This window comes from Hyperolius riggenbachi, chromosome 5, assembly GCF_040937935.1.
Source record: "Hyperolius riggenbachi isolate aHypRig1 chromosome 5, aHypRig1.pri, whole genome shotgun sequence".
Classification (NCBI taxonomy): domain Eukaryota; kingdom Metazoa; phylum Chordata; class Amphibia; order Anura; family Hyperoliidae; genus Hyperolius; species Hyperolius riggenbachi.
This window is the reverse complement of record NC_090650.1, coordinates 21,628,902-21,653,621: the sequence shown is the minus strand read 5'-3', so window position 1 is coordinate 21,653,621 and position 24,720 is coordinate 21,628,902. Positions and strand designations below refer to the sequence as shown.

Genomic DNA, 24,720 nt, shown 5'->3' with positions numbered 1-24,720 from the left:
CGCTCTGCGGCGATTCGCCGCGAGCAGCGGCGAAAGAGGGTCCCCCCAGCCGCCTGAGCCCTGCGCAGCCGGAACAAAAAGTTCCGGCCAGCGCTAAGGGCTGGATCGGAGGCGTCTGACGTCAGGACGTCGGCTGACGTCCATGACGTCACTCCGCTCGTCGCTATGGCGACGGTGTAAGCAAAACAAGGAAGGCCGCTCATTGCGGCCTTCCTTGTTTATTCTGGGCGCCGGAGGCGATCGGAAGAACGCCTCCGGAGCGCCCTCTAGTGGGCTTTCATGCAGCCAACTTTCAGTTGGCTGCATGAAATAGTTTTTTTTTAATTTAAAAAAAACCCTCCCGCAGCCTCCCTGGCGATCTTATCAGAACGCCAGGGTGGTTAAGACTCCGACCAGTACTGCAAAGTACTTAAAGATGCATACCATATTGTAGTTTGTGCTCTCCTCTTGCATTTGATGCCTGAATCACCGTTCTACACCAAATAGTTTTCGTTTGATTTCAATTTAAAAATCGCGGCTGCCATCTTGGCTATGTTATAACTTCCGGGTCACCCCTGTCTTCTCTGTTAGAGAAGTGCATCACTGATTGAAGCAGGAAGAGAAAGTGACATGCATGGTCATTGCAAGAGGCTCATGCAGAGGGGTCATAGCACGACTTTGTTGGAAGTCGTCTGGCTTAAAGGCCAGGTGCTCAGAGTCCCGTTAACCTGCTTCCATGGCCAGCTCAGTCCCCTCAACTCAATCCTATTGAGCATTTGTGAGACAAAGTCGAAAGATACTTCAAAGCTTGGAAGTGCCTCCATACAATCTGACCCAACTTAGAGCTGCCATTATGTCAGCATGGGCCAACATTGCTCAGCAACAGTATCAGCATCTTGTTGGGTCCATACTAAGAAGAATTTCGGCTGTGTACAGAGCTAAAAGTGAACAAACTAGTCATTAGGGGTGTGTCTAATTCTTTGGCCACTGGGGCAGCACAGACAGTCCCCTACGTGCAATCCGGTTCTGTTCTGAGAGATCGTTTGCAAGTTGAGTTTTTGTGTAAGTTGAGTCCTGTGTTATACATGGCGAAACGTGGATAAATAATTTCCTTTCGGACAATTCTGGATTCAGACTTGTAGTATAGCCTGATTTCAATGTGCTTTTAAAGTGCTTTAAACTATTTATAACAGTTTATAGAATACTGTAACATTTAAAGGGGCACTATGGCGAAAAATTTTAAAATTTTAAATATGTGCAAACATAGACAAATAAGAAGTACGTTTTTTTCCAGAGTAAAATGAGCCAGAAATTACTTTTCTCCTATGTTGCTGTCACTTTACTCAGGAAAAAACGTATTTGTTATTTGTCTATGTTTGCACATAGTTAAAATTTTACAATTTTTCGCCACAGTGCCCCTTTAATAACAACAAAAATATGCAATAAAGAAACAGTATATTTTGTACAGGAAGACAACTTTGTATCTCTGAACCGTAACTTGAGTCGTTTGTAAGTCGAGGACTCCCTGCAAGGATAACTGAATTGCTGAAATCCTGAATCTGACAAAATTCTGAAATTTTGCATGGGATTCTTAACTAAAAATTCTAATTTCACTCATTCTGAGTTTGCACTGCAAAACTGCTAAATTGTAAGTTATTACCAATATATTTAAACACTAATCACAAGATTATTTGGGGATAATGCAAAATTAGCGAAAATATGATTACTATAAGTTTTCGAGTTCAAAGTCGGAATTTAGTGAAATCTGTTTCATCTCATCTTTATTTAAATTCATGTTCAAATCACCCATTTTGGGGGGTGGGTTGAGACTGACATTAAGTCAGCTTAAAAGGTTATTTAGAATTCTATAAATGAGGTTAGGCAAGTATTGGGTTAGGTGTTAGGCTAAGGTTATTGATTAATTGAGAAAATGGCATTAGGAATGGTTTACCAGGTCAAGAAGTCAAGGTTAATATTACACACAGGTCAAAAGTTAGGCTAGGTTCAGCGCCTTCTAAGATACGTCCGACATCCGTCCAGTGTCTGCAAAAGTCATACAGAGCGACAATAGGCACTCTATCACTGCAATGGGCAACTGAGGGAATTGACATTTCAGAAGAGGTCTGCGCGTATCCTTAGCTAAACACAAGATTTGTCAACAGGTCTGTCCATTACGTGAAAATGACAGATTTTAAGCTAATTCCACATTCACAGTGGGACGTTGCATTTAGTTCTTGCGTTGTGCTCCCTCTATAACAGGAACTCCACACAACAGAGCGCAAAAAGTCGTACCGCACGTTACAGGCATATTGTGCCTCATAGAGTGAAGCATGTGTTCAATGAAAAGTATGCTTCACTGTACTTGTTCACGTACATGTTATGCAGTAACGCACTGCATGTGAAAAAAAAAAAAAAAACACAAACGCAGCAACCGAATTTGAAAAATTGTGATTAAACGAGAGTGTTTGCAATACAGACTGGCTTTTGTCGAGGAGGGGCTCTTGAGGTAAAAAAAAGAAGAAAAAAGAGATAGAAATGAGAAGCTATAAATTAAAAATGTTATTCTTATTAGATGCCCAACCCAATCAAGTTCCTGGCACTCATAGACAGGACTCAATGTAATTTATTCTTTAAAGAGCTCACAACCTGAATGATGGAAGCCCAAGCGTATTGTAACAACAGGCAAATTATAGCTAAGTGAGAATGAGCTCTGCCTGGTTTACTTTCTGGGATGAAGAACTATCCCTCCTATGTAAGTCAGGCTGCTGTCAAGGAAACAGCTGCTGAATCAGTACGAGAAAAAAAAAATGTATTGTGATCAGGGACAAACTGCAGCAAAGCCAACAGCAGCATATTTGTCAATTTTATGAACTCTCCCCATGATGGTTTTGTTTTCTTTTTCACAACCGTCATCTTATGACTTACGTGGAGTTATTACGGGATAATTGCCGCCTATCTGTCACGGTTTCACAGACGGAGGTACTGAGGCCTAGTCAGCCGAGGAGCTACAATACATTCTTCATGGGTCAGTTAGGAAGAGGCAACTTCAGTAACTATTAAGAGTCAGCAATTAACCAGCCCGGGTCAGAGTTACCGGTGAATGAGATCGCTGGTGACCCCTGCAGTGCGGAATCCCCCCAGCCCTCACGGAATACAGGAATGTAGAACTCGAGGCTGGATACTATTACAGTAAGCATGTTTAGGGGCCTTTCCATAATGGATTGGTGGGTCAATTAGCATTTACCGGCAGCTGGATTTGCAGAAGGGGAGCACTTAAGAGATGACAATATCTGGCCAACAGTTAGGAAATTCTGTCTAGAAGGGTTCTTTCACACTATACACATTGCGCTGCTGCATGTGAAAGCTTCGGCGCCACGGATTAGGTTGGTGCTTTATATATCAATAATAATAATAATATTTGCGCATAGAATTGTACGGTAGGTTCACACCTGTGTCGCTTGTAATGGGTACAGCAGGTGTGCAGATTTAGGAATGAAAAACAAAAGTGGGGACAATAGGTTGGAATTGAAAATTATATAGTGTACCGTATATACTCACAAACGTGGGTTACCTCCTAGGTAACCACTGTATAGGCAGGTGAGGAGATTAGACCTGTCCCCACTCAGGATTAAAAGTCGCTCTCTGTAGATCAGAAAAAAAGAGATGGGGAACGACCCCTCCACCAGGGGTGGATATTGGTAATATAAGAGTGAACAGAGGCGCTTATTGTGACCTTGAGACTGTACTGCGTGTACTCCTATTTGTTATTGCCTGAGGAAGCAGGTATTTACCTGTGAAACGCATTGCATGGTTGTCTGGAGTATATAAATAAACCTGTTGTTAAAAAGCTGACAGTATCTTGTATACTTCAAGGAGGCGAGTCCACCACCACCTCCTGAGGAATTATAAACTTTTTAGTACCTTTTATCCTGCTGGCGCCTCTGTTCACTCTTATGGCCCGTACTCACGGGCAGCAAATGTTGCCTGTCGCCAGCACACGTGAGCGTGTGGGCGACAGGCCGGCGACAGCTCCTCGCCAGGTCCCTCCGCGTACACACGCGGAAGAGGGACCAGCGGCGAGACGGAAGCTGTCGCCGACGTTCCTCCTCCCCCCGCCGGAAGCTCCATATTCCACAATGGAGGTTGCTGTCGCTAGTCCGCGTACTCACGCGGACTAGCGACAGTTGCGGGGGAGGTGCGGCGGCGACTGTCGCCATGCGATTGAAACTTTCAATCGCATGGCGACATGAGCGGCAGGCGACAGTTCGGGGTGCGCGCGCGTGCGACGGCCCATACTCACGGGCGACCTGTCGCCGCAACACGCGCGCGCCGCGTGTTGAGGCGACAAAAGTCCCTCGTGAGTATGGGCCATAAAGCTATGTACACACGGGGGACAATTGTAGCTGTCGCTAGCACACGGGAGCGTGTGCGCGACAGCTCGGCGACAGCTCGGCGCCAAGTCCCTCTGCATCCACATGGCAGCAGAGGGATTAGCGATGCGGCGGACGCTGTCGCCGAGGTTCCTCCCCCCCGCCGGAAGCTCCGTGTGCTGTGTGTGGGTTGCTGTCGCTAGCCCGCATTCACATGCGGGACTAGCGACAGTTCCGGCGAAGTTGCGGCGACAGCTGTAGTCGGCAATCGAACATGTCAATCGCCTGGCGACAGCTCCGATGGGCGACGGTTCGGGGCGCGCGTGTCATACACACGGGCGACCTGTCGCCGCAACACGCGCGTGCCACGTGGTTGCGGCGACGGCCGTACCCCGTGTGTATGAGCCTTTAGATTTATGAATGGACTGGGACACCAGAAACTGAGAACACACAGAGGCCACTGAAGAGTTAGAGCACATTAGTGGGAGCAGTGTAAAGCCAGGACACGCTTCTGGGGGGGGCAGAGGAATGCTGGGAAACACTTCTGTGAGCAGTCAAAAGTGAGGACACACTACTGGGGGCAGTAGAAAGCTGGGGCACACTGCTGGGGGCAGTGGATAGCTGGGGCACACTACTGGGGGCAGTGGATAGCTGGGGCACACTGCTGGGGGCAGTGGATAGCTGGGGCACACTGCTGGGGGCAGTGGATAGCTGGGGCACACTGCTGGGGGCAGTGGATAGCTGGGGCACACTACTGGGGGCAGTGGATAGCTGAGGCACACTGCTGGGGGCAGTGGATAGCTGGAGCACACTACTGGGGGCAGTGGATAGCTGGGGCACACTACTGGGGGCAGTGGATAGCTGGGGCACACTACTGGGGGCAGTGGATAGCTGGGGCACACTACTGGGGGCAGTGGATAGCTGGGGCACACTACTGGGGGCAGTGGATAGCTGGGGCACACTACTGGGGGCAGTGGATTGCTGGGGCACACTACTGGGGGCAGTGGATAGCTGGGGCACACTGCTGGGGGCAGTGGATAGCTGGGGCACACTACTGGGGGCAGTGGATAGCTGGGGCACACTACTGGGGGCAGTGGATTGCTGGGGCACACTACTGGGGGCAGTGGATAGCTGGGGCACACTGCTGGGGGCAGTGGATAGCTGGGGCACACTGCTGGGGGCAGTGGATAGCTGGGGCATACTGCTGGGGCAGTGGATAGCTGGGGCATACTGCTGGGGCAGTGGATAGCTGGGGCATACTGCTGGGGGCAGTGGATAGCTGGGGCACACTGCTGGGGGCAGTGGATAGCTGGGGCACACTGCTGGGGGCAGTGGATAGCTGGGGCACACTGCTGGGGGCAGTGGATAGCTGGGGCATACTGCTGGGGCAGTGGATAGCTGGGGCAGTGGATAGCAGTCGGGCCACTAGAAAGTTGGGACACAATAAAAAAACAAGCCCAAATAGATTAAACATTGAGCTGTAAACTGATTTATGTTTGCAATTTTCTGTGAAGGGGTTAAATGGCTCAGCTCTGTGACCTGCACATACCGAAGTCGGTCACTGCTCTGCAGATGTGCTACGCTAACTGGCTGCCCTCCGGGACTCACAAGTCATCCCAGTCCCAGCTGCTCCAGTCTGTGCAGCAATACTACAAATTGCAGAGACCAGAGAGACTATGACTACAACCACCACTACTCCAGTCTGTGCAGCGATACTACAAACTGCAGAGACCAGAGAGACTACTACCACCACCAATATTACTCCCCAAACCCAGCTACTCCAGTCTGTGCAGCAATACTACAAACTGCAGAGACCAGGACTACTACTACTACCACCACCACCAATACTACTCCCCAAACCCAGCTACTCCAGTCTGTGCAGCAATACTACAAACTGCAGAGACCAGGACTACTACTACTACTACCACCACCAATACTACTCCCCAAACCCAGCTACTCCAGTCTGTGCAGCAATACTACAAACTGCAGAGACCAGGACTACTACTACTACCACCACCAATATTACTCCCCAAACCCAGCTACTCCAGTCTGTGCAGCAATACTACAAACTGCAGAGACCAGAGAGACTACTACCACCACCAATACTACTCCCCAAACCCAGCTATTCCAGTCTGTGCAGCAATACTACAAACTGCAGAGACCAGGACTACTACTACTACCACCACCAATACTACTCCCCAAATCCAGCTGCTTCAGTCTGTGCAGCAATACTACAAACTGCAGAGACCAGGACTACTACTACTACCACCACCAATACTACTCCCCAAACCCAGTTGATCCAGTCTGTGCTGTGATACCAAAAACTGCAGAGGCCGGGAACTGCTGCTGCTGCTACTACTACTCAAACCCAGCTGCTCTGGCCTGTGCTGTGATACTACAAACTGCAGAGGCTGGGACCACTACTATTACTCTACAAATACCACTACTACCATATGACTATATGAGGCAGAGGATCAGCAGGACAGCCAGGCAACTGGTATTGCTTAAAGGGAATCTGAAGCAAGAGGGATATGGAGGCTGAAATATTTATTTCCTTTTTAAAAATGCACATTGCCTGGCTATCCTGCTGATCCTCTGTTTCTAATACTTTTAGACATAGCCCCTGAAGAAGCATGCAGCAGATCAGGTGTTTCTGACATTATTGTCATATCTGACAAGATTAGCTGCATGCTTGTTTCTGGTGTGGTTCAGACACTTCAGCAGTCAAATAGATCAGCAGGGCTGCCAGGCAATCTGTATTGTTTAAAAGGAAATAAATATGGCAGCCTCCATATTCTTCACATTACAGTTCCCTTTAAAAGGAAATACATATGGAAGCCTCCATAGCCCTTCAGCTTCAGTTGTCCTTTAAGAGAGAAAATGTCACAATCGACCCATTTATGGGAACAATCAAGAATTATCTTCCAATTCCTTACAATCCCGCACATCTGATGGATCTACAGACTACCCAGCCAGATCATGGTGAACCAGAACTCCCAGGAGTATGTAAGGGGCTACAGAGGACCAAAAAGCCCTCTTACCAAAATGTTAAGCAAAACAAAAATTTGCCTTCTTAAAACAGAAGGTATTTGCGATAATTCCGAATGGAGTGAGCATATGATATCTCCCACAATGCATCACTGCTGAATATGCAAATCATCTCTTGTCCCTGTAAACTAAACACACCTCCAGAACCGCTGGAATGCAATGCTGTGTCAGCTTGTTAAATACACAGAGCCACAATAATCCAACATGCATACAGACTGTTTCGAATTGGTTGATCCTCATCAGTGCATGGCATGGATTAATGTGGCTCTATGGGGTAGGACCAGGGCCGGATTTGTACTCTTTACTGCGCAAGGCCACTGTCGCCAGATGCCCCCTCCCCCCTCCACTATGGAGATGGCCCCCTTCCCTCTAGTATGGGTAGCCTGATAATCCCCCCAGTATAGGTAGCCAAATTACCCTTCCCCCCTCTTCCCTCTAGTATAGGTAGCCAGATGACCCCTCTCTCTTTCCCCTCTAGTATAGGTAGCCAGATGACCCCTCTCTCTTTTCCCTCTAGTATAGGTAGCCAGATGAGTCGTCCCCCTCTTCCCTCTAGTATAGGTAGCCAGATGAGCCCTCTCTCTTTCCCCTCTAGTATAGGTAGCCAGATGACCCCTCTCCCTTTCCCCTCTAGTATAGGTAGCCAGATGAGCCCTCTCCCTTTCCCCTCTAGTATAGGTAGCCAGATGAGCCCTCTCCCTTTCCCCTCTAGTATAGGTAGCCAGATGCCCCCTCTCCCTTTCCCCTCTAGTATAGGTAGCCAGATGACCCCTCTCCCTTTTCCCTCCAGTATAGGTAGCCAGATGAGCCCTCTCCCTTTCCCCTCTAGTATAGGTAGCCAGATGAGCCCTCTCCCTTTCCCCTCTAGTATAGGTAGCCAGATGAGCCCTCTCTCTTTCCCCTCTAGTATAGGCAGCCAGATGAGCCCTCTCCCTTTCCCCTCTAGTATAGGTAGCCAGATGACCCCTCTCCCCTTTCCCTCTAGTATAGGTAGCCAGATGAGCCCTCTCCCTTTCCCCTCTAGTATAGGCAGCCAGATGACCCCTCTCTCTTTCCCCTCTTGTATAGGTAGCCAGATGACCCCTCTCCCCTTTCCCTCTAGTATAGGTAGCCAGATGACCCCTCTCCCTTTTCCCTCTAGTATAGGTAGCCAGATGAGCCCTCTCTCGTTTCCCTCTAGTATAGGCAGCCAGATGACCCCTCTCCCTTTCCCCTCTAGTATAGGTAGCCAGATGACCCCTCTCTCGTTTCCCTCTAGTATAGGTAGCCAGATGACCCCTCTCCCTTTCCCCTTTAGTATAGGTAGCCAGATGACCCCTCTCCCTTTCCCCTCTAGTATAGGTAGCCAGATGACCCCTCTCCCTTTTCCCTCTAGTATAGGTAGCCAGATGACCCCTCTCCCTTTCCCCTCTAGTATAGGTAGCCAGATGACCCCTCTCCCTTTCCCCTCTAGTATAGGTAGCCAGATGAGCCCTCTCCCTTTCCCCTCTAGTATAGGTAGCCTGCGGATCCCTCCCCCTCCAGTATTGGTAGCCAGATGACCCCTCTCTCTTTCCCCTCTAGTATAGGTAGCCAGATGAGCCCTCTCTCTTTTCCCTCTAGTATAGGTAGCCAGATGACCCCTCTCCCTTTCCCCTCTAGTATAGGTAGCCAGATGACCCCTCTCTCTTTCCCCTCTAGTATAGGTAGCCAGATGACCCCTCTCCCTTTCCCCTTTAGTATAGGTAGCCAGATGACCCCTCTCCCTTTCCCCTCTAGTATAGGTAGCCAGATGACCCCTCTCCCTTTTCCCTCTAGTATAGGTAGCCAGATGACCCCTCTCCCTTTCCCCTCTAGTATAGGTAGCCAGATGACCCCTCTCCCTTTCCCCTCTAGTATAGGTAGCCAGATGAGCCCTCTCCCTTTCCCCTCTAGTATAGGTAGCCAGATGACCCCTCTCCCTTTCCCCTCTAGTATAGGTAGCCAGATGACCCCTCTCCCTTTTCCCTCTAGTATAGGTAGCCAGATGAGCCCTCTCTCTTTTCCCTCTAGTATAGGTAGCCAGATGAGCCCTCTCCCTTTCCCCTCTAGTATAGGTAGCCAGATGAGCCCTCTCCCTTTCCCCTCTAGTATAGGTAGCCTGCGGATCCCTCCCCCTCCAGTATTGGTAGCCAGATGACCCCTCTCTCTTTCCCCTCTAGTATAGGTAGCCAGATGAGCCCTCTCTCTTTTCCCTCTAGTATAGGTAGCCAGATGACCCCTCTCTCTTTCCCCTCTAGTATAGGTAGCCAGATGAGCCCTCTCCCTTTCCCCTCTAGTATAGGTAGCCAGATGAGCCCTCTCTCTTTCCCCTCTAGTATAGGTAGCCTGCGGATCCCTCCCCCTCCAGTATTGGTAGCCAGATGACTCCCTTAATCCCTCCTTTTCTCACCCCCCTTTCAGTATAGGTAGCCAGCAGCCAGCAGTGTCACTCATGTCTTCACTCATCTCCAGTGCATAAGCTTCCTCTTTCTTTCCATCTCCAAAACAGCCCAAGTCCATAGCCACCGGGCACAATGTAAACCTGCAAAGAGAGCAAGGTGGCTGCTGCACAGGAGGCTAGCCTAGCAGCAGAGTACCGCGGTCAGGCACTAGCCTGATCTCCCTTCATTGCAGCATTTGCAAGCTTGGAAATGCTGAACCAGTTTAGCCTGCTGCTTTGGTGGCCTTGCTCCTGTGGTGCCCTAGGCCATGGCCTAGGGGGCCTTGGCCTAAATCCGACCCCGGGTAGGACTTGAAACACCCAGAGTTACAGATTGCCCAGCAAGCTCATGGTGAACCAGAACTTCTTGGAGTGTGTAAGGGGCAACACGATGGAATGATCGCATTGGAGGAAAACATTGTACCATTAACGGCCACCTTTAAGCTAAGTACACACGGGGGGACAATTGTAGCTGTCGCTAGCACACGGGAGTGTGTGCGCGACAGCTCGTCGCCAAGTCCCTCTGCATCCACACGGCAGCAGAGGGATTAGCGATGCGGCGGAAGCTGTCGCCGAGGTTCCTCCCCCCCGCCGGAAGCTCCGTGTGCCGTGTGTGGGTTGCTGTCGCTAGCCCGCATACACATGCAGGACTAGCGACAGTTCCGGCGAGGTTGCGGCGACAGCTGTAGCCGGCAAGTGAACATGTCAATCGCCTGGCGACAGCTCCGACGGTTCGGGGCGCGCGCGTCATACACACGGGCGAACTGTCGCCGCAACACGCGCGTGCCACGTGGTTGCGGCGACGGCCATACCCCGTGTGTATGAGCCTTTAGAGGGATGTGTGGCTGTCCTGGACCCATTAGTCATTAGTTCAGTCCTGGTGGCACTGTGCCGAGATAGCAGCGCCCCCTTCCCCCGCAAAGTCCTAATAGGCAGACTGCAGTCCCACCCACCCACACAGACTAGACACCCCTCCCCACCCACGGCCCAGCACAAAGACCGCAGGACTTACCACCCCAGACTGGACACCCCTCCCCACCCCCGGTCTGGTACGTAGACTGCAGCACTTCCATGCACTCCGGTCTCCATCCCTCACATATTCCATTTCTACCTCCCTTAGTGAAGCTCTACGCTGCCAGCAAGACTCACGAGGTTTATAATTCCTGATTTAAGACTGGCGAGGTGCTGCTTTCATTGGGAGTCTGTAAAAAGCAGTAACAGCTTTGCGGGGTTAATAGACAATACAGACCTGGGACAGGGCAGCACGAGGTCGCAGCCGCCAGAAACGCTTTAACAGATGTTACGAGAGAATAACGTTTCTGCGACTCGTCTACAGAACGTCGGGCGGAATGATCTTTCTAAAAACGGGGAAATACAATAAAAACAGAGATATTAAGTGCCTGAGCTTTAAATACTCATTTCTCTTAATATCTTTGGCCGGGCCCCAAGCGGTCACAGGCAGCACGTACTGCGCGCAAAAGTTTCCGTCCGCCTATCGCTGGGGCGGCAATGAGGTCTACCCCACACACACACCTTGCAATCTGTTTGGATGGAGCACTGAAGTCCGTGTGGGTTCTAATCTCCGCAAACCCTCCAAAAAAAGGCGGGTCAGGTTGCCGCGATTAGAGGAGTTTAAAAACAGATGAGCTGATTTTTCGCTCATTTGTAAAACGATAGAGCTATTATGACAGGAACGGGAGGCAAAGCAAAAAACTCACAACCCCAGTTTATTGAAGTGCTTGTATCTTAAAAGACCAGATCAGATTTTTTTTTCTTTTTATGTGTTTCCATATATCATCTTAAAGGACTAGTGCAGTGTGATCCTGTTGCAGAAAACGCGTAAACGATTTGCATGCGGATGCAAATACATATGCGTTTGTATGCAAATTTTAACGCTAAAATGCACACAGTTTCACATATTTTTATAAGTATGCGATTTTAACCATGTCAGTGCCTGTGTGCTTTTACATACATTTTACACGAAAACTTACGCACATTCGCATGGAAAATTCGCATGGCGAAAACTTAAGGCTATTTAAGGCTATTTATTCTATTACAAATATATAAATTATTCTATTCATGTTATTTATAGTAAAGTATTTTAAGAATTAAATATATTATTGTTTATACGTGTGTAAGGGTGTTTGTGCGGTGGGGATGGTTAGGGTTAGGCACCACCAGGGTATTGGTTAGGGTTAGGCACCACCAGGGGGATGGTTAGGGTTAGGCACCAACAAGGGGGGTCTTAGGGTTAGGTACCACCAGGGGTGGTCTTAGGGTTAGGCACCACCAGGGGGGTCTTAGGGTTAGGCACCACCAGGGGGGTCTTAGGGTTAGGCAGCACCAAGGGGGTGGTTAGGGTTAGGCACCACCAGGGAAGTGGTTAGGGTTAGGCACCACCAGGGGGGTGGTTAGGGTTAGGCACCACCAGGGGAGTCTTAGGGTTAGGCTCCACCAGGGGGGTGGTTAGGGTTAGGCATCACCAGGGGAATCTTAGGGTTAGGCACCACCAGGGGGGGGGGGGGGGGTCTCAGGGTTAGGCACCACCAGGGAGGTGGCTAGGGTTAGGCACCACTAGGGGAGTCTTAGGGTTAGGCACCACCAGGGAAGTGGTTAGGGTTAGGCACCACCAGGGAAGTGGTTAGGGTTAGGCCCTACCAGGGGGGTGGTTAGGGTTAGGCACCACCAGTGGGGTGGTTAGGGTTAGGCACCACCAGGGGAGTGGTTAGGGTTAGGCACCACCAGGGGGGTGGTTAGGGTTAGGCACCACCAGGGGGGTCTAGGGGTTAGGGATAGGTGCAGGGAGAGTTCTGTGTGTGAGAGTAGGTTTAGGTATAGTTACAGCACAATATATGTAATATATACAAATTATTAAATTATGTATATTTACACAAAGGGAGGGTCTAGGGGTTAGGTATAGGGGAAGATCTGTGTGAGCCTACAGTTAGGTATAATTGCAGTAAAATACTTGTAAAATCTACCATTGTATTACTATGATTAATACAAGTGTAAATATTGTTTTTTGTTATAGACGCTATTTGATGTTTCATTTCAGAATTCGTTTGTTGTTATAGACGGTATTTTGCCATTTAACTTCCATTTATTCATCCTATTTAGCACTACATTTTCCTTTACAAGCTATAAACGAAAAATATTGTTTTACATTACAACATATAATTTCGGCTATATCCTGCGCCTTTTTTCCAGGCGCCTTTTTTTTTGATACCCGCAAATTGCACACTGTGCTTGCGGTGTGCGAATTCTGATGGCTCTGCTGTGCAGATGTTTTCTGCACAGTCCACCACGCAGATTTTTTGCTAGTGGAAACAAGCCCATTGACTTGTATTGGTCAAGCGAATCTGCATGCAGAAAATGCATGCAAATTCACGCTTTTGGAAGTGTGCCCTTAAAGGGAACCTAAACTGGAAAAGGATATGGATTTTTCCTTTTAAAACAATACCAGTTGCCTGGCAGTCCTGCTGATCCTGTGTCTCTAATACTTTTAGCCATAGCCCCTCAACAAGCATGAAGATCAGGTGTTCTGACTGAAGTCAGACTGGATTAGCTGCATGCTTGTTTCAGGTGTGTGATTCAGCCACTACTGCAGCCAAAGAGAGATCAACAGGACTGCCAGGCAACTGGTATTGTTTAAAAGGAAACATGCATATCCTTCTCAGTTCAGGTTCCCTTTGAAGTCACAGGTGGGACTTAAAGTGAACCAGAGACGAAGCACCCTCATGTATTTTACCATATATATCAGTGGGAACATTAGAGAAAACACCTACCATGCTTTCTGTTTCATTCTGCACTGCACAGCTCGTTTCTTATCAGACCTGATAAAATCCCCGACTGAGCATTCAGTCTGGCTTTGCTACAATGACTCAGCTATAATGATTCCTTAGCAGAGCCAGAAGGGGGCAGGCTTGGGCTTGAAAAGACATCAGAGAAGGCAGTCTCAGCTATGATTCCTAAGCAAAGTCAGACTGAATGCGCAGTCGGGGATTTTATCAGGGCTGATAACAAGCAGACTGAGCAGTGAAGGATGAAACAGAGAGCAGGGTAGGTGTTTTCTCTAATGTTCACACTGATATATATGGTAAAATACATAAGGATGCTTCGTCTCTGGTTCCCTTTAAATTATAAAAAAAAAAAAAAAACATTTTGGATACTTATCTCGGGAGGGGGAAGCCTCTGGATCTGAATGAGGCTTTTCGATCCTCTTCTGCAGCCAGGCCCTCCCTCAACTGCAGTATCAGCTCCCTATTGGCCCTGTGCTCATAATTATCACTCCTATAGATGCTTTGAATATCATTGACAAACTGCTCCCCATCCCCTTCTTGCACCTCTGACACTGTTGTACTTGGCAGGTTCTGGTGCGCCATATCAATTGTTACATATAGAGTGCTGGGGGGGAAGAGGGGCAATGTAAAACTTGCACGGGGGCCCACTGCTCCTTAAAGAGGAACTCCAGTGAAAATAATGTTAAAAAAAGTGATTCCTTTTTACAATAATTATGTATACAGGATTTAATCAGTATTTGCCCATTGTAAAATCTATTCAATCCCTGATTTACATTCTGACATTTATTACATGCATTTTTACTGTGGGCAGGTGATGTAGCTGCTGCATGCTTTTTTGGCAGTTGGAAACAGCTATTTCCCCACAATGCAGCAAGGTTCACATACAGGAAACTGCCAAGAGTACATACTTTTCTTGTTTCTTGTGGGAGGGGTTTCACCACAATATCAGCCATACAGCGCCCCCTGATGGCCTGTTTGTGAAAAGGAATAGATTTGTCATGTAAAAGGGGTATCAGCTACTGATTGGGATAAAGTTCAATTCTTGGTCAGAGTTTCTCTTTAACCTCCTTAGCGGTAACCCCGTGCTGGACACGGGGTAAGCCGCCGGAGGGTGCCGCTCAGGCCCTGCTGGGCCGATTTTCATAATTTTTTTTTTGCTGGACGCAGCTAGCACTTTGCTAGCTGCGCCAGCACTCTGATCGCCGCCGGCCCCCGCCCGATCGCCGCTATCTGCTGCGGCGTGCGGCCCCCCCCCCCCCAGACCCCAGCGCTGCCTGGCCAATCAGTGCCAGGCAGCGCCGAGGGGTGGCCCGGGACTCCCAATGACGTCTCGACGTCAGTGACGTCGGTGACGTCATCCCGCCCCGTCGCCATGGCGACGGGGGAAGCCCTCCAGGAAATCCCGTTCTATGAACGGGATTTCCTGATCGGAGATCGCCGAAGGCGATCGAAGCGGGCGGGGGGATGCCGCTCAGCAGCGGCTATCATGTAGCGAGCCCTGGGCTCGCTACATGATTTAAAAAAAAAAAACAAAAAAAAAAACATTGCTGCGCTGCCCCCTGGCGGGATTTTTCATACCGCCAAGGGGGTTAACTACACAACTGGTATATCTATACAATTCACAACACTCTTCTATGACATTCATGTAAGAAAAGTGTGCTCGACCAGGAGTGAGAAGCGCTGTACGCCCCCCGCTTGCCTGTCCAGAAATGCTCAGATCCTAAGAAATTCTCGACATATTTTCGAGGTGCAGTATTGATTGCGCAGGTCATGTGATCTCCCTCTGCAGGAAGCGAGGTTGATTGGAGCAGGACTAGAGACAAATTGCCAGCAGACGCGGACCACGCGGTGGTCTCACGAGCTGAATGCAGTCATCACTAACGACCTCGCTAAACTGCAGCGCTGGAGGACATTTCTGCTGCCGGCCAATTCCTCCACCGAGAACGAGACCCTGTCAGGAAGAGGTCACTTGCAATTACTCCACACACTCAGCGCTATGCTGAGGAATAGTCAGGACTCTGGGAATACAGCACCGTGTCACACCATGGCAGTGGCGGAAGGAGCTTGGGGCCCCGGTGCGAGTTTTACGTGGGGTCCCAAGCACACTAATAAATGTGGAGCCCCAAAACCTACGAAGGACAGCTGCAGTGTCAGAGAGGTGTAAGCAGGGTAAGCAAACAGTTTGTTATATCCATCCATATAGACTGTGCTGCTGCTGCTGCCTGAGGCACGCGAGCGTGCGCGCTCCTGCCGCCTGCCATTAGCCCCCAGATCAATGAATGGGAATATAGTTCCCATTCCTTGATCTAAGTCCCCCGCAGGAAAACAGACAGTCTCTTATCAGAGGTTGCGGTCTTTCTGCAAAAAAAAAAAAAAAAAGTTTCCCGTCCTCCTAGTGCTTCCTGGAAGTGAGATCATTCGCTTCCAGGACTTTGACTGTGGCCATCTTGAAGCCAAATAGTAAACTACACCTACATACATTTTTTATTAAATAATTACATTCTATCACATTTAAAATTAGCTGTTTACCTCCCACACCAAAAATTACGCAAATACATTTTTTAATAAAAAAAATAAATAAATAATTACAATAATAAAAAAACAACAACAACAACATAAATAGTTACCTAAGGGTCTGAACTTTTATAAATATGCATGTCAAAAGAGTATATTAATATGATGTATTGGTGCCATAAATTGTGATAGGGACATAATTTAAACGGTGTATTAACCGGGACAAATGAGCAAATAAAATACATGGGTTTTAATTACGTAAGCATGTATTTATTTCAAATTATAATGGCCAAAAACTGAAAAATAATGAATTTTTTCTATTTCTTTCTTAATTTTCCTGTTAAAATGCAGTTAGAATAAAATAATCCTTAGCCAAATGAACCACCCAAAGAAAGCCTAAATGGTAGCAGAAAAAAACAAGATATAGATCATTTCATTGTGATACGCAGTGATAAATTTATTGGCGAATGAATGGGAGGTGGAAGTTGTTCGGATGCATAAGGTTAACAACACTGTAGGCTGAAGTGGTTAAGGACCACTATGGCAAAAATCATCAAAATTTAAAATACACGTAAACACATACAAATAAAAGTATGTTTTTTCCATAATAAAATGAGCCATATATTACTTTTCTGCTATGTTGCTGTCACTTACAGTAGGTGGTAGAAATCTGAGAGAGCCAACAGGTTTTTGACTAGCCCACCTCCTCATGGGGGATTTTCAGGGTTTCAAAGCACTTAGTAAATGGCATTTGCTCTGGGAGGCTGGCCAGCATCATTGTACAAATCCTTTTCAGGGAATGTCTTTATAATGAATAAGAGTCTTACTGAGAATCCCCCATGAAGAGATGGACTAGTCCAAAACCTGTCAGTTCTGTAAGATTTCTACTAGCTACTGTAAGTGACAGCAACATAGGAGAAGAGTAACGTATGGCTCATTTTACTCTGGAAGAAAAATTCTTCTTATTTATACGTGTTTACACATATTTAAAAATGTTAAAAATTTTTCGCAATAGTGGTCCTTTAAGGATTACCATTACGCAATGCACATATAGGAGCAGTGGCGTAGCAATAGGGGGTGCAGAGGTTGTGACTGCATCGGGACCCTTGGGTCAGGGGTCCCAGCAGGGCCCTCCCTCAACCACAGTATTAGCTGTTTATTGGTCTTGTGCTGGTAAGATCACTTCTATAGATGCTTTGAATAGTAGTGACCATTAAAGAACAAGCGACACCCATGCTAACCTAGAAATAAAAAACGCATATATAAATAGATAAATACTATTTCTCCTTACATAACAGATGTATTGCACTGTCCATGTTATGATTCCTGTGAATTTTATAAAGGAAAAGCAGAAAATCCTATTCTAGGCAGTGGCCATCTTGCCAAGCTAATGCTGACATCATATCCTCCCTGACTCTTGTTCCCCCCTCCCTTCTCTTGCTCATTGTGTATTCATTAGCTGCCCTCCTCCCAGAGTCTTCAGACACTCCCACTGAGGTGTATATTAGGAACTACCCTGTCTTATCCTCCAATCGCTGAGTCACCTCAGCCTTGCTTGTAAACACAAGTAATCAGAGGGTGTTTCTGATAAGCAGCAAGGGAGGGAAATACATTGAAGAGGAGGAATATATTATAGATAAAAAGAACTCCCAGCATTCAACTCTTTGGCACTGTTTGGCACTAGGGCCAGTGCTCCTAAAGTATGTGATAACTCCAATCCATAACAGCAAAAAAAGTTTAGCAAAATTTTGAATGCAGGATTAGCATCTTTATCACTTAATACACAACCAGTTGCAGTTGAAACTTGATTTTTATGGTGACAATACCGCTTTAACAAGCTGCTCCCCATCCCCTTCTTGCACCTCTGACACTGTAGCTGCCATTGGCAGGTTTTGGTGCAACATATCAATTGTTATGTATAGAGTGCTGGGGGACCCCATGTAAAACTTGCACGGGAGCGCACAGCTTCTTAGCTACGCCACTGAGCAGGAGGTGTTTATTACCAGCATATCACCAATGAAAAGCTAATAAGATGGGTGAAGGAGGGCCTCCAGTGGGTCCCTTTAGTCCAGGGGCCCCAGCGCACTCTGAACCTCTTTTAATTTAATTTACTTTAAGATGACCATACATAATGTAATTTGTTTTATACAATTACCACTTCAGCAAGCATAAATCAGAGTGCATTTCAATCCATTATGAAACATCCTGATGACAAATTTGTAAATGAAAGAGTAGAACCGCTGCACATGGACGGGACTGTTCAGGTGTGTTTTTAGGCAGAGGCAATGCAGGCAGTCACTTAGGGCATCATAGACTAGAAATGCAGGCAGTCACTTAGGGCATCATAGACTAGAAATGCAGGCAGTTACTTAGGGCATCATACACTAAAAATGTAGGAAGTTATTTAGGGCATCAGCCACTAGAAATGCAAAGAGCAGTACAAAGCAAATTCTCTGTGCAAGACCGCCTTTCTCTCAAATATATGTCAGAAGATGCGAACACCATTCCTGCAGAAGCGTGTGACCAGTGATGTCACTTCCTGTAGTGGAGGAAGTCTCCATTCATGCTGCAGCACAGTCCACTGCAGCCGCTGCAACTGCCTGGAGTCACTGAGGCACAAATCCTGGAGCCCCTCCCTCCCTGCGATTTACTGCCCATAATACATAGAAGGCTGGGCGCACACTGAGCAAAACTGCATGTATTTTTCAATAGTGCACACCTAAAAAACGCATGCAATTCTGCTTAGTGTGCTCCCAGCCTAAGTGTCTGGTGGTCAGATCCTGCAGGAAAGTTGTGCACCCCTTTTCTGAGATTACTGTACATAAATGCAAATATCTGACGTTCATAGTGAGAGCAGCAGAAAAAAGGACAAGTTAGGTACAGACTGCCCTTAGCTCCCATTCCACCAGCAAATAGCCCCAACAGCAGCTGAAAAGAAGGCTATGTCCACCTAGGCTAGGCTCCTATGGTACATCGGGCTGCTACACATGAAATTGGTGTCTACTGGGAAGCATGGTGGGGTAGTGGATGGCACTTGTCCTGCAGCACTGGGTCCCTGGATCGAATCCAAACCAGGGAACTACCTGCACGGAGTTTGTCTCTTTTGACTGTTCGGATTTCCTCAGGGTTTCCTCCCACCCCCTAAAACATACAGATAAGTTAATTGGCTTTCCTCTAAATTGGCCCTAGACTACGATGGACATGTGACTATGGCAGGACTAGCTTCTCTGAGGGACAGTCAGTCGCATGACTATGTACTCTGTAAAGTACTACAGAAGATGCCGGCCTTGTATAAATACTAAATAATAATAATAACTGCACAAGCGGGAGCTTTGAGAAAAAGAGAAGTTGCTGTTTCCTGGAGGAAAACATATCAATCCCTCCATTATGGCAATGAATTAGTCTCCTATCCTAGATTTTCTTTTTAAACGCGCTGCAAAATTGATTGGCAGCCTGTTCGGGCAATTAAACTGTAGTACCGCCCATGAGCAGCAGACTGTCTAGCCAAGTAAATTATAGTACCGCCCATGAGCAGCAGACTGTCCAGCCAAGTAAATTGTAGTACCGCCCATGATCAGCAGACCGCTCAGCTAAGTAAATTGTAGCACCGCCCATGAGCAGCACAACTACCCACCTCGCTTTAGTAAGCTGTCTCGGTATCGCCCCTCCAAGGTGCAGTTCCAGCGCTCAAAGTGAAACTGGTATTCGCACTCCTGGGCGCTCATGCTGATCGCCTCCATCAGAGTCTCGGCCACCCCTGGGTCTCGTCGGCACATTCTGCGTTGCTTGCGCTCCAGCTTGAGGCGGTCGCAGATCTTGTAGTGTGCTTTGTCTGCTGCTCCCTCCGCTTCTGAGCTCAGAGAGAGAATTGTCAAAGGTTCGTTCCCTGTCAGCCTGAAAGAGGAAAAATAAAGGAATCGAAAGGTCAGTCTGGCCCATCCGGCATCATCCACCATCATTCCAATGAAAATGCATTTTTATAAAACACAGATGACATGTGTGCTGGGACTCGCACATCCCTGCAATACTGCACCGTTATCTGCCACTGCACTGCAGCCTCTCAGCATAGATAGCCAATGAGACGCCAATAATGCAAGCTTACTTGTAAACCAATAAATCATCAATATCAATCGTGTATCTGGTCTATCTGATATCAGCAGACATCGGGCAAAGCTTCAGCAGAAATTGTATGTAATGCAGATAGTCAATGTTAGAAGCTCATATTTCCAGCTTGTGTGTAAATTGATTGCAAACAGTATGCAGCTTTACATTTGATCAAATGCCCTTCCTGCTCCTTTTGATTGGCTGAATTCCAAGCTGTGAATTCTGCTCATGTCCTTCTTCGCTCCTCATCTGCAGCCCCTTCATGCAGCCTCTCTTCACCTCCCTCCAGCCCCTCTGCGCTCCTCCCTGCACCCCCTTTAGACTCCTCCCTGCACCCCCTTTAGACTCCTCCCTGCACCCCCTTTGCGCTCCTCCGAGATGCCCCTCTGCGCTTTTCCCTTAACCCCATTTAGGCTCCTCTCTGCTGCCCCTCGGCACCCCCTTTGGGCTCCTCCCTGCAGGCCTTTCTGTGTGGACAGGCATCAGACCCCCACTGATCAAATTCGATCAGAGAGGGATCGGTCGATCTGGTGAAAATCAACGGGTGTATAGGCACCTTAAGATCCCTGCCTGCAGCTATGGAGGTCTGTGTTAGTGGACCAATGACTATTTATCTCACATCAGGTAATCAAGCAGGTTTTCTACAGTTAAAAAAAATAAATAAAAATCATCTTTCCACTGAGTGCCGCACATGACTATATGCCACTATACCCAGAGACAAGAAGACGAAGAAAAAACGCACACACATCCTAAAACAAGCAATATAGGAGAATGCTCATCTTTTCCTTTATAATTTTTTTTCTTCTACTCCATTTTCATTGCATAATTTCGTTTAGAATTCCAAAACATGTTAACATTTAGCACACAAGAAAAGCCATAAAAGTGCTGACATAAATATTCCAAAAACAACAAAAACAGGCCAGCTCGATGACAGAAAAGCAAAGCAAGAAGTTGTAATCAGTAAAGAATGTAGCAGAACTGTATTGTGACAAGTTCAGATGCAGCAATTCGCACAAGCATCATAAGAAAGTCATTTCAGTGAGTCGATAAGAATTCACAGTTTTCGAAGATCCATGAAAAGAAAAATAATGAAAAAAAAAGGAGGAAAGAACTACACAATAAATAAATAAATTAGATAAAAAAAATAATAATAATAAATAATGCAATCCATTAGTCCAGTATTAACAGCTGATGACGATGCAGCAAACGATCGCCATCCTTCAGTAATCGATCAGGGAGTAGTGGTCACATGACCCTCTCGCTCTTATCAATAGAGATCTGCATGAAAATAGATCAGAATGAAGCTGCCACTAGCCTCATCCAGTTTGAAGTCGACACCCCCCCCCCCCCCTCCTCCTGTATACAGGATTTTATTATTATCATAATAAAACTTAAAGTAGACCCAAATTAAAAATACAAGATTTCAGAAATAAAATCTATTTTCTAAATTATAATAGTAAAATAGCAGCCTTTTTTCGGCTGCATGATGATAAATATACAATATTTTACATTTATTGGAGGAACCCCTCCCTTCCTTTCATATTGCCAGGACAGAATCCGGCAGACCGGTGGAGTAGGTGGTGTCCGGCAAAGGAGGAATTGCTAATGGCTGCCACCTGTATAACCCTAGCTATGAAAAGAGAAGGGTGAAAAGCATGCACTGAAATGCTCATAGGCTTGAAGGAGTGTTTATTTATCTTTGTATGTGTCAGAGTGGTGCAACTAAATATCTTGAATTAAAAAAATGTTTGGTTTGCGTCCGCTTTAAGTTTTATTTCAGTCCTTATGCGGGTTAACTTTGCGTGTATTTACCCTAATCAGGATTTGTGTGTTAAATAAATGATTAGAGGCAGAGGATCAACAGGACAGCCATGCAATGTGGATTGTTTAAAAGGAAATAAATATGGCCACCTCCATATTCCTCTCACTTCAGGTGTCCTTTAAAGTGAACCAGAGACGAAGCACCCTCATGTATTTTACCATATAGATCAGTGAGGACATTAGAAAAAACACCTACCATGCTCTCTGTTTCATTCAGCACTGCACAGCTTGTTTCTAATCAGCCCTGATAAAATCCCTGACTGAGCATTCAGTCTGGCTTTGCTATAATGATTCAGCTATAATGATTCCTGAGCAGAGCCAGCAGGGGGCAGGCTTGGACTTGAAAAGACATCAGAGAACACAGACTGAGCTATAAATATTCCTGAGCAAAGCCAGACTGAATGCTCAGCCGGGGATTTTATCAGGGCTGATTAAAAACAAGCTGTGCAGTGCAGAATGAAACAGAAAGCAAGGTAGGTGTTTTCTCTAATGTTCCCACTGATCTACATGGTAAAATACATGAGGGTGCTTCATCTCTGGTTCTCTAATTCTCTAATAACTTCTTCCCATAGAATCCCAACAATGCAGAATGTCAGAAGCATAAGGACCGCCTGTTGATGGATTCTCTACATTTATTGCATAATTTACCCTCCAGATAGGACTGGTTATTATGTGTAACGTTCTGTCTGAACGCCTCTGTCCCAACCACAGGAGAGGATCTGCAGGTATGACGGCTATGCCTGGACTAGCAAGACTGATTAACTGCTTGTGTGCGTGAGATAACATCGAAATCAGTCAAGTGTTTCTATGCTAAACCTCTCCATACAGAAACCGTACTAATCAGAGCCGCCAGACCACCAAGAGGGGAGAGCTATTATCCCGCAGGGAAGGAGGAATGGCTGAAGATTGCTGTAAAAAAAAAAGACAATGGAAAAGGGCAGATAGTGTGAAGTCTGGTCACATACGAGGACTGTCACCTTACAGAGACCTGGTACACACATCCAATTTTGATTGGTAAATGATTGGCTAATTGTACTACCTCTATGTAGTATGAGAGATTACCGACATAATCTGCTCATAGTATTCACAATCTGTTGGGCCTCCTACTACATGGATGTTGAAAAATTGGTCAGTCATTGGCCAATCAAATTGTATGTGTGTACGGATCCTAAAACTACATAAATATTTTAGACTAGAGTCGTTTGAAATGGCTCTGAAACGATCGATCATCAGATAATTGTGCACAAAACTTTTACAAATGATCCTTAAAAACTAAGTTAGCTCCTTACACATTCCTAAGAGTTCTGGTTCACCATGAGCTTGCTGGGTAGTCTAACACGAAGGTAAGTTCTCTTTACGGCCAGTTGTTCAAGCAACCGACAAGCATACATATCCGGCATCGAGCAATGCCCGTCTGTGCCGGATATTACTGTACCATCCAACACTTCTCCCAGGAGACCCTCTTGTCCTCGAGCTTAGTCGCCTCCTTTCATTCTCACATCCAGGACTTCTCACAAGCATCACCTCTCCTTTGGAACTCTCTTCCACAGCCAGTCCTTCATGCTCCGAGCCTGGGAACCTTCAAACGTACTCTAAACCAAACACACCTGTTTAGACAAGCCTATGATGTGCTATAGGTAGCACTGAAGGCTCACTGTCTCATCCGCTAACACCTCTCTCCTTCCCTAATGTCTCCACCCCACTGCTCTAGACTGTAAGCTTGCAAGGGCAGGGACCTCCTTCTAGTGTTTCTTATTCTGCTGTAATGTATCATATGAACATGTACCAGTATTGGTGAGGTCTCAAACCACACATCACCTATGTCTGTATATGTATTGCTGGATGTCCTGATTGTACAGAGTTTTGAATGTATTGTGTATCTATGCCCCCCACTATTTGCTTTGTACTATGTACAGTGCTACAGAAGATGTTGGCGCCATATAAATAACTAGTGACCTAAGCACGTTTAAAAAACGGGCTCTAGGCCTGTCACTGTAGCACACGCGCACCCCCCACCTGCCGCGTGTGCGCGCACAATGGCTGTCAGTGCAGGACATGCGCAGTAGCGCAAAAGCACTGACACAGGGACAGGACGCAGGGACACTTGTATATTATTAGGTGGGATAAAATAATAAGTATTGCGAAGCGAACCTCGAGGTGAGAGTGTTATGAAGGCTTCCATATTCCCTTCCTTTTAAACACTACCAGTTGCCTGGCAGGCCTGCTGATCTATTTGGCTGCAGTAGTGTCTGAATTACACCAGGCACAAGCATGCAGCTAACCTTGTCAGATCCGACAATATATTGTCAGAAACACCTGATCTGCTGCATGCTTGTTCAGGGTCTAAAAGCATTAGAGGCAGAAGATCAGCAGGACAGTCATTGTTTAAAAGGAAATAAATATGACAGCCCCCATATCACTGTCACCTGGGGTTTACTTTAAATTCTCTCTTATCATATAATCGCAGTGTCCTATAATCAGCGCCCTCGAGCTGCCGTGAAGGAGGTGCGCTAATGATTTGTCAGGCTACTAAAGTTGCAGCGTCGCTACCAATTTGTCTGCAGGGAAGTAATAACTGCAATCAATAAGGCGCAGGATTGGATGGCTGGTAAGACACTGGGGGGAGGGGGGGCGTGTTCACGGC

At 46.9% G+C, this 24,720-nt stretch overlaps 1 protein-coding gene across 1 annotated transcript in view; it reads right to left on the bottom strand.

Moving 5' to 3' along the window:
* The window catches only part of WNT9A (Wnt family member 9A), a 178,361-nt gene that overhangs the window by 18,539 nt on the left and 135,102 nt on the right, over nucleotides 1-24,720 (bottom strand). Inside the window, exon 2 of the mRNA XM_068238530.1 lies at nucleotides 19,786-20,045. Within this exon, the coding sequence (XP_068094631.1) occupies nucleotides 19,786-20,045 (260 nt within the window). The remainder of the gene's footprint in view (nucleotides 1-19,785; nucleotides 20,046-24,720) is intronic.